The sequence below is a fragment of the Globicephala melas genome, chromosome 20 (assembly GCF_963455315.2).
Source record: "Globicephala melas chromosome 20, mGloMel1.2, whole genome shotgun sequence".
Taxonomy (NCBI): Eukaryota; Metazoa; Chordata; class Mammalia; order Artiodactyla; family Delphinidae; genus Globicephala; species Globicephala melas.
The window spans coordinates 31,958,515-31,975,594 of NC_083333.1; the positions used below are offsets into that span (position 1 = coordinate 31,958,515).

Sequence of the window (17,080 nt, forward strand, 5' to 3'; positions counted from 1 at the left end):
TATCATAAGGAAGCCTGAGAAAAGCCTCTCCTGCCATGTACTCTTCCCCATCTGCTTACTTGACTCTGAAACCCTGTCTTACTTGTGAAATACCCCTGGGGTGGCACAGGTAACAGGCGACTGAAGACCGGCTGTAGAAGCAGAGGGCTCCGTATGTCTGGGAACATTTTAACAACTGGAAAACTCATCAGTGAATTTCATATTGAATTATTTGTCTTTTCTGTTGTGTTTCTAGATGAAGACCGTCAGCGTTGCCTTAGTTTTGTGCCTGAATGTTGGTGTGGACCCTCCAGATGTGGTGAAGACTACTCCTTGTGCACGTTTGGAATGCTGGATTGGTAAGCGTGGGTCCCTCTCTTACAGCCTGTTGCAGGGGTCACTGCGTGGCGTTCTGGGCTTGGCAGGACTTGCCTCCACTGTCCTGGTCCAGTGCAGGCCTGTGATTGTTTTGTGTAAATCTGAAGATTTTATTTCATTTTGCAGTTATATAACCTTTAGGCTATTTTAGATACATTCACTTATGATTTGCAGTGGAGAAAGTGTCTCAAGAAAAATTGATAAGATAATGACTATTGGATTATATAATTTTCTCCTTTAAATTTGTCCTGCATCTGGCATGTAGTACAAGCTTTATTTATTGATTGATTGATTGATTGCTGTGTTGGGTCTTCGTTTCTGTGCGTGGGCTTTCTCTAGTTGCGGTGAGCGGGGGCCACTCTTCATCGCAGTGCGCAGGCCTCTCACTGTCGCGGCCTCTCTTGTTGCAGAGGACAAGCTCCAGACGCGCAGGCTCAGTAGTTGTGTCTCACGGGCCTAGGTGCTCCGTGGCATGTGGGATCTTCCCAGACCAGGGCTCGAACCCGTGTCCCCTGCATTGGCAGGCAGATTCTCAACCACCGCGCCACCAGGGAAGCCCAGTACAAGTTATATACACTTAAACCTGAATGACTGATGCCTGCATGCACAGTGCACAGTGAGGAGTCCCACCTAGCTCTTTCCAGGAGGAGGCGAGGCTGTTCTTTGTCGTCATCCTCCTCGGAGCATCTTAGCACAGTGCTGACTAGAAATGGTGAGTGTGCACAACCTTCACTTGTTTCTGGTCTTAGGGAGAATGCATTAGGCTCCCACCACTAAATAGGGCATTAGCCAAAGTTTTTTTCTGATGCCTTTTCTAAGGTAAGAAGTTCACTTCTATTTTTAGTTTGCTGAGAGTTTCTGTCAAGAATCAATGTTGCATCTTATAAAATGCTTTCTCAACATGTTGAGATAATCACCTGGCTTTTCTCCTTTAGTCTGTTGATGTGGTGAATTATATGGATTGATTTTTTGGTTGTTGAGCCAACCTTGAATTTCTGGCATAAACCTCACTTGTATTATCTTTTTCATATGTTCCTGGATTTGACTGCTAATAGTCTGTTAAGGAATTTTGCATCTCTGTTTATGAAGGATATTGGTCTATAGTTTTCTCATCTTCTAACATATTTGTTTGGTTTTGGTACCAAAATAATGCTTGGTCTCATTAAATGAGTTGAGAAGTATTCCCATCTTTTCTTTTTTATGGAAGAGTTTGTATTGATTTGGGTATTATTTCTTCTCTGAATTTTAGTGTAATTTACCAATGAAGCCATCACAGTATGAATTTTCCTTTGTTTCCGTCACTGATTATTCAGCTTTCTCTTGTTGGTAGGATCAGGGCAACCCCCCCACCCCCAGCTTTTTCTATTCTAAGCAAAAGCAGAAGTTCCCTTTATCTACTTTAAATAGTAAAAATTACAAACTTATTATAATCTGAATTGGAAAAAAAAGTTATTTTTCCCACTTACCTGTCTCGCTACTCTTTGGGGGTGTCTTAGGATGACAGCCTTTGTTTCACAGCCTCCTGCCTGAAGCATAGGCCCCTTGTTCCCCAAGCCCGGTGTCAGTAGCTGTTTTCTGTGGTCAGTTTCCTTAGATGCTTTCTTGGCTCTCTGCCATCCCCTGGTGACTGTGCCGATTGAAATTGACTTCTTATTAGCCACCACTGACTGTTTCCACTTCATTTATCCCTTGTCAAAGCTGAATTTAATCAATTGTTTTCTATTTCCTCCCTCTTTATCTACTCTTCTGTTAGGTTTTTTAACACAGGGCTTCTCAACCTGGATCCTGGTGTGTACTCCTAGGGATGCGTGAGCCCGCTGGGATTGTGTGAGCGGTGGTGTCTGAGTATAGCATTGCACCTTCCGGGCTGAGGGCCCTTGGTTTTTATTAGATTCTCTAGGGGTCCTTTGCATCCTACCCTCCTGTCCCCAAATAGAAATCAAAGAACCCTCCCTCACATCTCACCCAGTCTCTTTGATCAGTATTTATGGGACAATGTTAATGAAAACGCAAAGAATTCCTTACTTCCTTCTTGGTGTGAAATCCAGCAAACGAATAGATTTTTTAATATTGTGTTCTTAAAAAAATTTTGCAATTCACGTATGCAATCTACTTTGTAATAATTTCGATGGATTTTGAATTCAAAAGGGCACATTGCCTTTTTTTAGATTTAACTTTATTTATTTATTTGTTTGTTTGTTTATTTATGGCTGCATTGCATCTTTGTTGCTGCGCGGGCTTTTTCTAATTGTGGTGAGTGGGGGCCACTCTTCGTTGCGGTGCGCGGGCTTCTCCTTGCAGTGGCTTCTCTTGTTGCGGAGCATGGGCTCCAGGTGTGCAGGCTTCAGTAGTTGTGGCCCGCGGGCTCAGTGGTTGTGGCATACAGGCTTAGTTGCTCCACGGCATGTGGGATCGTCCCGGACCAGGGATCAAACCCGTGTCCCCTGCGTTGGCAGGCGGATTCTTATCCACTGCGCCACCAGGGAAGTCCCCACGTTGCCTTTTTTAAGTTGAAAAAATTTCGCTTGGCTTTTATTAAAAAGTGGGTCCTTATGTTGGTGATTTTAACAATATGGGATAAGAAAAAAAAAACTCTTAGAGATTTGATTCAGCAAATTTGTAATGGTGTCTAGCAGCCTGTATTTTAATTTTTATTTTGGAAAAACATTTTCAAAAGTTGCAAGTAGAGCACTAAGCAGTGTTTTTCCTGATTCATTTGAAAGTAAGCTGCTGAAATGATGCTCCATCACCTTGGAATCCTTTAGTGTGTGATTCCTACAAACAAGAGTTTCTCTTTCATAATGACAACTCGGTCTTCACAGACAGGGGATTAACATGGATGCCCTGCTACTGGGTTAGCCTCAGGCTGCATTCAAGTTTGCCAGGTGTCCCCATAAGGTCCTTTATGGCACAAGGACCCTTCGCTGTATCACCCATTGCCCTTAATTTAGTCTCATTCAGGCTGCAGCAGGCCTCAGTCTTTCCTTAACCTTCATGACCTTGACATTCAGAAGATCACCAGTGCTCTGTTTAGCAGAACAACCGCTGATGTTTCCTCGGGATTAAATTTTGTTTATGCCTCTTTGGCAAGAGTGTCATGGAAGAGATCCGCCTTCCTCTGTGGTGTCCTGTCAGGTGGCACATGACTTTGATTTATCCCATTGCTGGTTATGTAACTCTTTTATCACTTGATTAAGTTGGTGTGGTACCTGAACTTCAGCTGTGAAATCCGCCCCCTTCCCTTTTGTAGTTAATAAGTATTTTGAGGGAAGAGGTGCTTTGGCTGCATTAATATTTCTTTCCTCATCAGACTTTCAGTTTATTCAATTTGAAGTCATGGTTTCCTTTTTTATATTTTATATATTTTTATTCCTATTTTATATTATAATCAGTGGATTATAGTCCAATATTACCATCATTTATCTTGATACTCCACTTGTTTCCCATTTAGCTAGTGGGAACCCATTCCCACTGGCTTATATGGCCTTTTGTCTTGCTTCCATCGTCCTTAGAGTTACAGCTGTACTTTCTATCTCATCTTGTCTTTCCCTGCTCCATTCCTGGGATCAGCCATTTCTCCAAGGAGCCCAGTTCCTTTTAGTGGCAAATAGAATTTGAAAACCGAGATCTGGGTTCTAGGTGTTCTTATTGGAGCTGTGTACTGTGTTGTTTCTCCCATTGCCTCTCTCATTGGACGGAGCAAGGGAATGCACACATGCACACATGTGCATAATATATGTATGTGTTTCTGTGTGGACACACATTCATATCTATATTTCAGTATTATCTATACAAATAAAAAACATGCATTACATTAGTGCCTCCCATTCCAAACCAATAGGAATTTTCCGTATTTATAACTCTTCCTCTGACAGTGAGAACCTTGGTATCCTTCATCCTTAATATATTTACTAATTTGATGAATCCTCCTCTGTGAACCAACTTCTTATCCCTGTCATCATACTCCTTTATTTTATACCCAGCTTCTTCCCCCACAGGTGTCCGTGCTCCTCATTGCCTGGGCTCCGATACCCCATATGGGTCACCACTCCATGGACATACCTTCTTTCCTTCCCCCGTACAGGCTCTGAGCCCCTGATTGGACTTGACAGCTCATTCTGGGCCACCACAGTTACCCTCATCCTAGAGCAGGTACCAACCTTGCCCAGACCTGCCTCTCCCACCAATGGCTTTAGGATTGTTCAAGAAGGGATTTCAGCATTTTCAACAAGTGCTTTAGGTTTCAGGCTTGGCTAGCTCAAGGGATGATGATATTATCAGTAACCAAGATGGAGAGTTGGGGGCCAGCTGGGCTGGGGAGATAATGGGATTACATTTTGTGTAAGGTAAGGTGCTTCTGGAATGCTCAGAGTAGAGCCACCTTCCAGCAGACAGCTGGAAAGACCTCTCTGGTTGGAGAAAGGGATTTGGGGGATGTCACCTGCTGAGAATGTGCAGTGACTAGAGGGAGAGGAGCAGAGCCAGGCCATGAGTGAGTGGGGAGGGGTGCCGCCTGTGACAGAGACCCCTCTGGGTGGGCAGAGGTAGGAGGAGGGCCAGGTGCCACTGGATGAGAGTTTCAGGTTGGCATTGTCACAAGCTGTGGCTGCAGTTGAGTGAGAGATGCTGGGAGCCTGGAAGGCAAAGGGGAGAGGTACAGTGAAGGCTTGGCTGGCGAGGCAAGGAGACCCAGGCTTGATGACGGGTTGGTTCTGCCATTTTCAGGATGGGAATACCTGGAGTATGTCATGGGTGGGGAAGGAGTCCCTAGGAAGACCCCCTGCAGGGGTTGGTGCCCTCATATAACCTAAAAAGCTGTTTCTGTTTAGAAGGCAACCAATCGATGTTTTATATGTGGTCTTAGCATTTTGTGCTCTGTCAGCAGAATTCAAAAGGTTTTGCACTCGTCAAGACCCCAGCTTATTCATTCCAGCTGTTTCACTCAGTGAGTTCCTTAACCATTTGGGGCCTTAGTTTCCTCATCTGCAAAATGGAGCTGATGATGGCGCCCATCTTTTGGCTGGAGGGCGATTAACTGGAGCGTGAACTGGGCTTAGCATGGGGACTGCCCTCAGCCAGGAGCAGCCCCCACGGGCCTGCACCCGCCTCCCCACCCCACCCAGCAGGCCAAGGTGCAGGGTGGGAGCTTGAGCTCTTCCTGCGTCTGTGCTACCTCTGCTCCGTTCTGTGTGCTCGCCCCAAAAGAGAGGGGAAAGAACCCTGTGCTTCTGTGCACAGGGCTGGGTAGGGATTACGAGTTGATTGCTTTATGGCTGCAGACACACATCAAACTGGTGAGACTGTGCTGGTTGAAACTGCCCTGATCTCAGGGACAAGGGGTCTGGGAGCTTGAGAAATAGACAGATTCTTACTTTCCAGTCCCTTTTTGTGTACCTGTGTGTGCACAGTCTCCATACACGTTGGGGAGAATCCTACTTCCAGAGGCTCAGAGGATGTAAGAGTCCCTGAAGCGGCCTTTTAGGTTTTCGTGTGGTGCCAGAACAAGCGAGTAGAGGTTGTACCACAGTACTCTGCAGTGATGGCCTGCCCTCCCTGCTGGACTGTTGCACAGCCAAGGCCCGGCTTCCGAGCTCCGGCTGAGGGAGGAGGAAAGGCGCACAGGCCCTGAGTAGCCCGGCAGGAGTGTGTATGCAGACATGAGGCCGTAGGAGTGGTCCGGGAGCTAAACGCCTCTCCCCGCCCTACCCCTCTGTTCCTGTAGATAATAAGATGCTGTTTTATTTCTTGGAGGTGACACTCAGGGAAGCAGGGGGGAAGCTGTTTTGTTTTATGGCCCCACATTAAAGTAAAAACAATCCCGCTAAAGAACGGTGCTCCTATACCTGCTGGAGGAATCTGTGTTTTAAAACAGTGTAGATGAGCTGAGTGCTGAACAGGAGGGAGTATAATTTAGCCTTGATGTCTTTTATGTCTAGCTAATGGTAGCCGTGTATTACAGGTAAGAAGGCTATGGGTTTGTCGGATGCTTGGGAATTTGGTTATCCTAAGGAAATATTTGGGAGGCACTTTGCTTTGTTTCCCTTATTCCTTAGAGAAAAGCATTTTCTTCTTCCCTCCACACAAGTGGGCATTAAGAGACCTGTGTTGATGAGCTAAAAATAGTGGTGGTAGGCCTTTGCGTGTCGCTCTTGGTTTTACAGACACTTTCACAGACTGTCATCTGATTCTTACATCAGACTTGGGCTTGAGAGATAGTCGAGTTGGTCAACAGATGTTTGTTAAGTAGAGATCTACGTGTTAAGTGTAGAGGTATACACAGAAGAAATGTAGGTCGTGATCCTTGGGATTTCGCTGGAGACAAGACGAGAGCAAGGGAGACAGACCCCTCGAGCTCAGCAGATGTGGGGGAGTTGGAATGGGCCACACGGGTTGGGGGGGCTGCACGGGAGGTGAGAGTGAAGGACCCCCGGAAGAGAAGGAGCCTGGCAGTGGGGACCGAGCCCTGGGAGTGCTTGCTGGGCTCGCCCGGGCCCTGCTGCTGGATGCTGGGGCACGCCCCATGCCTGCACCTGGGACCCTTGCTCTAAGGGGCTCCTGGTTTAAACCCTGTTTTCTCTGTTCGGTGACACCAGCCTCTTGTAGTAGTGTCTGGGTTTCCCCCGAAGGAGGACTGTGTAACTGCTCGGAGCCTCCCTTCCTCTCTACTGTGCAAAGTGACTTTTGTGTAAACAGCGAGGCCCATACTTAAAACAGGGCGTCCCAACCACCCCCTCAGCTCTTTTGAGAACACATCCAGCTCTTGGTGTTTGTATACAACACAGCAAAAGACAACAGGGACCTGGTCTACTTGTGGATATTTGGGGAGGGAGGTTGAGTGGTTAGGATGGGGCTTAATTGTAGAGAAGACTCCTGCAGGATTCTGGCTCCCTTCCTAGGACCCTCAGGTACTGGGAGGATCGGGGTTGGGCCATTAGCCAGAGAGTTACTGCCACGGTGCATACAGCTGAGGGGCTCCCAGCTCTGTCCTTGAGCTCAGTGAGATGAAATGCCTGTCACTCTGTGTGCTACTACTTATAAAATGTATGTAGATGATATTATGGCTAATAGAATACAGAGCCATTAAAAACCGTTTCTGATTTCAGTGGCCTTTTTGCCATTATGTACTTTCTCAAGGAAAAATTAGTTACACAACTGATTAGTGGCAGAGTCCTTGAAAGACATATAAAGAAATTTGCACTTGATCTGGGAGGCAGTGCTCAGTTAATAAGTCGATGAACAAATACTTAGGAAATGTCCACTAAATACAAGCTACAAAGAAGTACAAACGTTCCTTGAGCAGTGAGCTCTACATGTTTCTAAAATTTCAATTTGTACTGAAGGATAGCATACGTTCAGGAAGATGCACTGATTCAAATATGTAGTTGATAACTTTTCCCAAACTGATCAGACCCAGATCAAGAAACAATATTATCAGCGGCCTGGAAGCCCATCTTGTCTCTTGTCACCTTCTAGTCACCCAGGCCCGGGGCTCCACTGTATTGACAGCGCCTGTTATCTCCGCTGATTTTGCATGTTATCTAAATGGGAGCATTCAGGAGGCACTATAGGCCTTTTGGGGGAGTGACATCATAGAAGTATTATTTTAGAAGGATGCACTCTGCTGGTCTGTTGAGAGAAGACAGGTCAGTGGGTTGAGGAGATAGGGCAGTGAGCCCTACTGCGCTCCCTGGCCTCTACCCTCTGCTCCCTGCAGCGTCTTCAGGAGCTGGCTGGGAGCAGGGAGTCTCAGTAGTGTCAACACGAGGTGCTGCTGGTTGGACCGATACAGTCGTAGCTGATGGTTGTAGTGACCATCACGTAGTGACCAACGTAGTTGCGGTGATGGGACACAGGGTCTTTTGAAGGAAAATTGGATAGGACATGGTAGTCGGGTTGTATAAATGTGAAGAAGATGGGGAGGTAAAAAAGGCTCCACTTTTTAGGCTGGCTGAATGCCAGCACCACCAGGAACCTTTGTGACCTTGGACTAAGTCATTTGACCGCTTTAAGCTTCAGCTTTCTCTTCTTTGTTATGAGGTGGGTTGGACTAAGTCCATGTCATTGTGAAGTTCTAAGCGTTATGAAATACAGAGGGTTATGCTGAAAAGCTTGCAGGCAGGGAGATTTATCAAGAGCTAAAATTTTATACAAATGCCAATTGCCATCTACTTTTCTTTCCATCCATCTATCCACCCACCCACCCACTCACTCACTCACTAATTCACTTCATTCATTAAGTAGAAACCCGTGAAGGCATTAGAAGAGAAGTGTTTTATTAAGACAGAACTACAATTTTAAATTTACGTTCTGTCCACTTCACCCTACATCAGATTGATAACATTGTCAGCAGTATCCACCCAGGAATTTAATTTTAGTTTACTTAAGTTATTTAGTTGTTTATTTTAGTAAATGTAGTATTAAATGCACCATTTTAGTCATCCTCATTCTTTCCCTCTCTTCACCTCCCCTCTCCCACTCACTGTCATATTCTTGGGAGGAAACCATAAAACTAATTGACCGCAGGGATTCCCAGTGGGTCAGATGTGACAGCCTCACTTAGTTGATCACAGCCTGATGGTTGGTAGCTGCCCCTGCTCCTCCCTTGGGTGGTGGTATTTTGATCCGAGACCAGGGGAAGAAGAGTGGGTGCTGCTGTCGGCCACCACTACTGATGAGGCTCCAGTGTCTGTTGGGCCGTCGGTGAGGTGCACAGAGAAGTGTGGTGTGCCTCTCTCCAGCTCCCACATGCTTTCCACATGCCCTTGCTGGGAACAATGCGGGGAGGAAGGGGCAGGTGGGGGCCTGGACTTTCCAGAGGGTGAAGTCCGAGGAGGAGGTGTAGTTTTTGTCCTCCCTGCACTCTGGGCCTTTGGAACTCCCTCCCTCCCTTTGCCTTTGTCGTGGTTCTTTAGAGGATGTGCCTAAGAGCTGCCACTGATCAATGTGATTCCTGGGCAGGCCTTTATCTTTTTACAGAGAAAACCACTTCTGTTCTCTTAGCCATAGGTTGCCTATGGCCAGAGTGCTGACCACAAGGGCACTGCATGGAAGTGTGGATGCATGAATTAGACGTGTTCAGACCAGCTCTGACATTTACTCTGTTGGTCATCATTCACAGGACATGACCAGCTATTTGACGGCTTCAGTTTGTTGAAGCTGTTTTCTGCTTCCCTTTGCTTTGGTTCCCTTTGCTCTGTTTCCCTTCCCTATGCACTTAGGTGGCCCTTAATTTTAACTTTTCAGATCCCAATTCATTCCTGTCTCTTGCCAGTCTTGTGATTCAGATTAGAGCAGCGTTGATTGCTGTCATTATAATTCTTTTGAGACCTTAACACTCTGTTCCTGCCATATCAGAGAGAGCTAAAGATTAACATCTAATTTCTTTAGTTATGGATTAAAACAAGTTTACCATAATTCTTCCAGATAAGTTAGTTACAACCCAATTTTCACCAGGTTTCCCTCAGCCAGAGCTGCTCATCAGGTCACTGGCCTCTTCTGAAGCTATTGAATTAGACTTTCCAGGGTGGGGCCTGGCATCTCTGTGAAGAGTCCTTGATGACTTTGACATGTCCATGGTAAAGGCCCCTTCCAACTCCAAAGTCCTGTTACTTAATTTTATAATTCATTTTTGTGTTACTTTATTTTTATCAAGGTAACATATGCATATCTTAAAATTCAAATAGTACTAAAAGGTAGATTAAGAAAGAGCTCTGTCCTGCTCCCACCCTTCCCTGAGGGGCTACTCTGATTGAGTCCTTTCTTGTCTATACATGTATATATAACCTTTTCCCCTGTAGTTACAAATTTGCTAAATTTTCTGTGAACTTATGAGTTTATTTTATTTTTTACGTATATTCCAGTACATCTGTCAAATGCTATCAATATTTTTTCCAGTGCTCAGATAATCTGTTACTTTTTTAAAAAACATTCCTCTAGCTCCTGTTGGGCTCCTTGGTCTCTGGATCTGGTACATGGGTGACTTGTGTTTTTTCTTTTTCTGTTTCTCTCTGTCTGTTTCTCACTGTCTCTCTCATTTCCTGGATCCTTTGTTGCCTTCTTTTGTGGCCTGTTTCCCAAGAAGAGGAGCATGAGATACAGGTTTTGTGTTTACATGTCTGAAAAGACCTGTATTTTACCCTCAGACTTGAATATCAGGTTGAAATTATTTTCACAGAGGATTTGAAGGCATTGCTCTATTTTGTCCAGCTTATAATGCTGTTGGGAAATCCAGAGCTTTTCCCATTCCTGATTCTGTGTTTGTGATCTGATTTTTCTCTATGGATTTTTCTTTGTCTTTCTTTTTTTTTTTTTTTTTTTTTTGTGGTGCCATGCGGCTTGTGGGATCTTAGTTCCCTGACCAGGGATCGAACCCAGACCCCGGCAGTGAGAGTCCTAACTACTGGACTGCCAGGGAATTCCCTGTCTTTTGTTTTTTAACAATTGGATTATGATGTGTCAGGGTGTCCTTGGGTTAATCCTGTTTGTGGTTCACTGAGCTCCTGGAATCTGTTAGTTTATATCGCTGACCAAATTGGGGAAGTTAACAGGCATTATATCTTAAACTACTTTTTGAGCTCTCCACTTACTTTTCTCTTTCTGAGACTCTGATGACACTAACATTAGACCTTTTGTTATTGTCCCCCAGTCCCTTTAGGCTCCTTTCTTGGGAGTCATTCCATTTCTACAAAGAGGAATCTCGAATTCTCTACCAGGGCGGGATTGTTCAGTGGTGGCCAGGAGGAGAGGAGAGATGAGCTGATATACTTTGTGGAAGATAGTATTTGAGAGGGATAGTATATTGAGAGGGAGAGTTGGGGCAGAGTTAGTATTAATACATGGAAAACAAGGAGACTGAAAAACAATTCAAGAAAGATGTCATTTTCATACACTACTTGGCTCAGCATTGAATAATATTTCCATAGGCATTACTAATGTAAAACACTGACTATTAATTTAATAAAAATGTGATGTGGTTATGTTGGGAGAATAGGGAATGGGGGAGTGGGATGGTGGCTGAAGAGAGGACAGTTCTGTCCTCTGAGAAGTGAGGCTTGGGATGTGGATGGAGGGGTGTAAGTTTGGATCTTAACAAACGGCACCATGAAACAGAGGAAAACTTCAAGTGAGCTTTATTAGGGAGCGCTCCCAGGCGAGGTTCACTGGTCCGAGAGAAAGGGGGCCAGAGAAGTCGCGCCCGGGCGAGGGTTGGGCAAGATTTTATAGGGGAAGAAGGGAAAGGGGTGTGGTGAATCTGGGAGGGCGCAGGGTATTCCTTATTTGGTGGTCTTTTCGGGTATCCTGGGGGACCGTTAATCCCGCCCCTGGAAAGGCGGGAAGGCTGGGCTGGTTTCAAAATCCCCAGGTCAGTTCCTGGAACTGGGTGGTCTGGAATGTCTCCAGGGCAGTTTCTGGAACTGGGTGGTCCGGAGAATTTCGTTCTGATGCAACCTGTGAATCTGATTGTGTTCCCCTGCCTCAGGCCAGTTGGCCTTACAGAGGGGCAGGACTGCTGCTGTTTTGTTGAAAGCCTTGTGATGCTATCTGCCTTAAGCCAAGTATATATGTATAACTTTGAGTTTAAAGAAGCCCATGGGAATGCTCTGGTTAAAAGGGAGAGGCTGAATATCCTAGAGCATGGAGTTTAGTGTCTGAGAAAGTGGAACGGTCTGGAATCCAGAACATAGAGTGGAAGAATTAGTCACAGTTTGGAGGAGAATTAGATAAAAGACTTAAGTATTCTACCTATCCAGTAGTCTAACCTCTTCCTTTGAAAAAAATGCTTTCTGATTGAAATTAGAGACACTGTTGAAAAGTTTCCTACAGCTGTTAAAGTGTGGTCTGTGGACCACTGGGGGTTCCTGAGACCCCTTCAGGGATCCACGGGGTTGAGACTATGTTGTAATAACATTAAGATGTCATTGGCCTCTCACTCCCTCTTGCGAGAGCACCGGAATCACAACTAACTGCTGAACAGTCATCGACAGGAAGACACTGGAACTCACCAAAAAAGATATCCCACATCCAAAGACAAAGGGGAAACCACAATGAGATGGTAGGAGGGGTGCAATCACAATAAAATCAAATCCCATAACTGCTGGGTGGTTGACTCACAAACTGGAGAACACTTATACCACAGAAATCCACCCACTGGAGTGAAGGTTCTGAGCCCCACGTCAGGCTTCCCAACCTGGGGTCCGGCAACGGGAGGAGAAATTCCTAGAGAATCAGACTTTGAAGGCTAGTGGGATTTGATTGCAGGACTTTGACAGGACTGGGGGAAACAGAGACTCCACTCTTGGAGGGCACACACAAAGTAGTGTGTGCATCGGGACCCAGGGGAAGGAGCAGTGACCCCATAGGAGACTGAACCGGACCTACCTGCTAGTGTTGGAGGGTCTCCTGCAGAGGCAGGGGGTGGCTGTGGCTCGCCGTGGGACACTGGCAGCAGAAGTTCTGGGAAGTACTCCTTGGCATGAGCCCTCCCAGAGTCCGCCATTAGCCCCACCAAAGAGCCCGGTAGGCTCCAGTGCTGGGTCACCTCAGGCCAAACAACCAACAGGGAGGGAACTCAGCCCCACCCATCAGCAGACGAGTGGATTAAAGTTTTACTGAGCTCTGCCCACCAGAGCAACAGCCAGCTCTACCCACCACCAGTCCCTCTCATCAGGAAGCTTGCACAAGCCTCTTAGATAGCCTCATCCACCAGAGGGCAGACAGCAGAAGCAAGAAGAGCTACAATTCTGCAGCCTGTGGAAGGAAAACCACATTCACAGGAAGATAGACAAAATGAAAAGGCAGAGGACTTTGTACCAGATGAAGGAACAAGATAAAACCCCAGAAAAACAACTAAATGAAGTGGAGATAGGCAACCTTCCAGAAAAAGAATTCAGAATAATGATAGTGAAGATGATCCAGGACTTCGGAAAAAGAATGGAGGCAAAGATGGGGAAGATGCAAGAAATGTTTAACAAAGACCTAGAAGAATTAAAGAACAAACACCTAGAAGAATTAAAGAACAAACAGAGATGAACAATACAATAGCTGAAATGAAAAATATACTAGAAGGAATCAATAGCAGAATAACTGAGGCAGAAGAACGGATAAGTGACCTGGAAGACAGAATGGTGGAATTCATTGCCGTGGAACAGGATAAAGAAAGAAGAATGCAAAGAAATGAAGACAGCCTAAGAGACCTCTGGGACAACATTAAATGCACCAACATTCACATTATAGGGGTCCCAGAAGGAGAAGAGAGAGAGAAAGGACCCGAGAAAATATTTGAAGAGATTATAGTCGAAAAGTTCCCTAACATGGGAAATGAAATAGCCACCCAAGTCCAGGAAGCGCAGAGAGTCCCAGGCAGGATAAACCCAAGGAGAAACATGCTGAGACACATAGTAATCAAATTAACAAAAATTAATGACAAAGAAAAATTATTGAAAGCAACAAGGGAAAAATGACAACATACAAGGGAACTCCCATAAGGTTAACAGCTGGTATCTCAGCAGAAACTCTACAAGCTAGAATGGAGTGGCACGATATATTTAAAGTGATGAAAGGGAAGAACCTACAACCAAGATTACTCTACCCAGCAAGGATCTTATTCATATTCGACAGAGAAATCAAAAGTTTTACACACAAGCAAAAGCTAAGAGAATTCAGCACTACCAAACCAGCTCTACAGCAAATGCTAAAGGAACTTCTCTAAGTGGGAAACACAAGAGAAGGAAAGGACCTACAGAAACAAACCAGTAACACTTAAGAAAATGATAATAGGAACATACATATCGATAATTACCTTAAACGTGAATGGATTAAATGCTTCAACCAAAAGACACAGGCTCACTGAATGGATACCAAAACAAGACCCATATATATACTGCCTACAAGAGACCCACTTCAGACCTAGGGACACATACAGACTGAAAGTAAGGGGATGGAAAAAGATATTCCATGCAAATGGAAATCAAAAGAAAGCTGGAGTAGCAATACTCATATAAGATAAAATAGACTTTAAAATAAACAATGTTCCAAGAGACAAGGAAGGACACTACATAATGATCAAGGGATCAATCCAAGAAGAAGATATAACAATTATAAATATATATGCACGCAACATTGGAGCACCTCAATACATAAGGCAACTGCTAACAGCTATAAAAGAGGAAATCGACAGTAACACAATAATAGTGGGGGACTTTTAACACCTCACTTACACCAATGGACAGTTCATCCAGACAGAAAATTAATGAAACACAAGCTTTAAATGATACAATAGACCAGATAGATTTAATTGACATTTATAGGACATTCCATCCTATAATGTCCTATATTACGCTTTCTTCTCAAGTGCACACGGAACATTCTCCAGGATAGATCACATCTTGGGTCACAAATCAAGCCTCAGTAAATTTAAGAAAATTGAAATTATATCAAGCATCTTCTCTGAGCACAGTGCTATGAGATTAGAAAGCAATTACAGGGAAAGAAACATAAAAAAACACAAACACATGGAGGCTAAACAATGTGTTACTAAATAACCAAGAGATCACTGAAGAAATCAAAGAGGAAATCCAAAAATGTCTAGAGACAAATTACAATGAAAACACAACGATCCAAAACCCATGGGGTGCGGCAAAAGCAGTTCTAAGAGAGTTTATAGCAATATGACCCTACCTCAAGAAACAAGAAAAATCTCAAATAAACAATGTAACCTTACACCTAAAGGCACTAGAGAAAGAAGAACAAACAAAACCCAAAATTAGTAGAAGGAAAGAAATCATAAAGATCAGAGCAGAAATAAATGAAATAGAAACAAAGAAAACAATAGCAAAGATCAATAAAACTAAAAGCTGGTTCTTTGAGAAGATAAACAAAATAGATAACCCTTTAGCCAGACTCATCAAGAAAAAGAGGGAGAGGACTCAAATCAATAAAATTAGAAATGAAAAAGGAGAAGTGGGGCTTCCCTGGTGGCGCAGTGGTTGAGAGTCCGCCTGCCGATGCAGGGGACACGGGTTCGTGCCCCGGTCCGGGAAGATCCCACATGCCGCGGAGCGGCTGGGCCCGTGAGCCATGGCCACTGAGCCTGCGCGTCCGGAGCCTGTGCTCCGCAACGGGAGAGGCCACGACAGTGAGAGGCTCGCGTACCACAAAAAAAAAAAAAAGGAGAAGTTACAGTGGACACCACAGAAATACAAAGCATCATAAGAGACTACTACAAGCAACTCTATACCAATAAAATGGACAACCTGGAAGAAATGGACAAATTCTTAGAAAGGTGTAACCTTCCAAGGCTGTACCAGGAAGAAATAGAAAATATAAACAGACCTATCACAAGTAATGAAATTGAAACTGTGATTTAAAAAAACTTACAATAAACAAAAGTCCAGGACCAGGTGGCTTCACAGATGAATTCTATCAAACATTTAGAGAAGGGCTAACACCCATCCTTCTCAAACTCTTCCCAAAAATTGCAGAGGAAAGAACACTCCCAAACTCATTCTACAAGGCCACCATCACCCTTATACCAAAACCAGACAAAGATACTACAAAAAAAGAAAATTACAGACCAATATCACTGATGAATATAGATGCAAAAATCCTCAACAAAATACTAGGAAACATAATCCAACAACACATTAAAAGGATCATTCACCATGATCAAGTGGGATTTCTTCCAGGGATGGAGGATTCTTCAATGTACGCAAATCAATCAACGTGATATACCATATTAACAACTTGAAGACGAAAAACCATATGATCATCTCAATAGATGCAGAAAAAGCTTTTGACAAAATTCAACACCCATTTATGATAAAAACTCTCCAGAAAGTGGGCATAGAGGGAACCTACCTCAACATAATAAAGGCCATATACCACAAACCCACAGCAAACATCATTCTCAATGGTGAAAAACTGAAAGCATTTCCTCTAAGATCAGGAACGAGACAAGGATGTCCACTCTCGCCACTATTATTCAACATAGTTTTGTAAGTCCTAGCCACGGCAATCAGAGAAGAAAAAGAAATAAAAGGAATACAAATAGGAAAAGAAGAAGTACAACTGTCACTGTTTGCAGATGACATGATACTATACATAGAGAATCCTAAAGATGCCACCAGAAAACTACTAGAGATAATCAATGAATTTGGTAAAGTTGCAGGATACAAAATTAATGCACAGAAATCTCTTGCATTCCTATACACTAATGATGAAAATTCCGAAAGAGAAATTAAGGAAACAATCCCATTCACCATTGCAACAAAAAGAATAAAATACCCAGGAATAAACCTACCTAAGGAGGTAAAAGACCTGTACTCAGAGAACTATAAGACACTGATGAAAGAAATCAAAGATGACACAAACAGATGGATATACCATGTTCTTGGATTGGAAGAATCAATATTGTGAAAATGACTACACTACCCAAAGCAATCTACAGATTCAATGCAATCAACCCCTATCAAATTACCAGTGGCATTTTTTGCAGAACTAGAACAAAAAAATCTTAAAATTTGTATGGAGACACAAATAGCCAAAGCAGTCTTGAGGGGAAAAAGTGGAGCTGGAGGAGTCAGGAGTCAGACTCCTGACTTCAGACTATACTACAAAGCTACAGTAATCAAGACAATATGGTACTGGCACAAAAACAGAAATATAAGATCAATGGAACAGGATAGAAAGCCTAGAGATAAACCCACACACCTGTGGTTAACTAATC

At 44.0% G+C, this 17,080-nt stretch overlaps 2 protein-coding genes across 2 annotated transcripts in view; both read left to right on the forward strand.

The window, feature by feature from the left end:
• Positions 1 to 338, forward strand: part of ENDOV (endonuclease V) — a 187,367-nt gene extending 187,029 nt beyond the window's left edge. Inside the window, exon 13 of the mRNA XM_060290014.1 lies at positions 236 to 338. Coding sequence (XP_060145997.1) covers positions 236 to 239 — 4 coding nt within the window. The 3' untranslated portion in view covers positions 240 to 338. The remainder of the gene's footprint in view (positions 1 to 235) is intronic.
• RPTOR (regulatory associated protein of MTOR complex 1) overlaps positions 1 to 17,080 on the forward strand; it is a 342,549-nt gene that overhangs the window by 79,801 nt on the left and 245,668 nt on the right. The window contains exon 2 of the mRNA XM_060290007.1: positions 236 to 338. Within this exon, the coding sequence (XP_060145990.1) occupies positions 236 to 338 (103 nt within the window). The remainder of the gene's footprint in view (positions 1 to 235; positions 339 to 17,080) is intronic.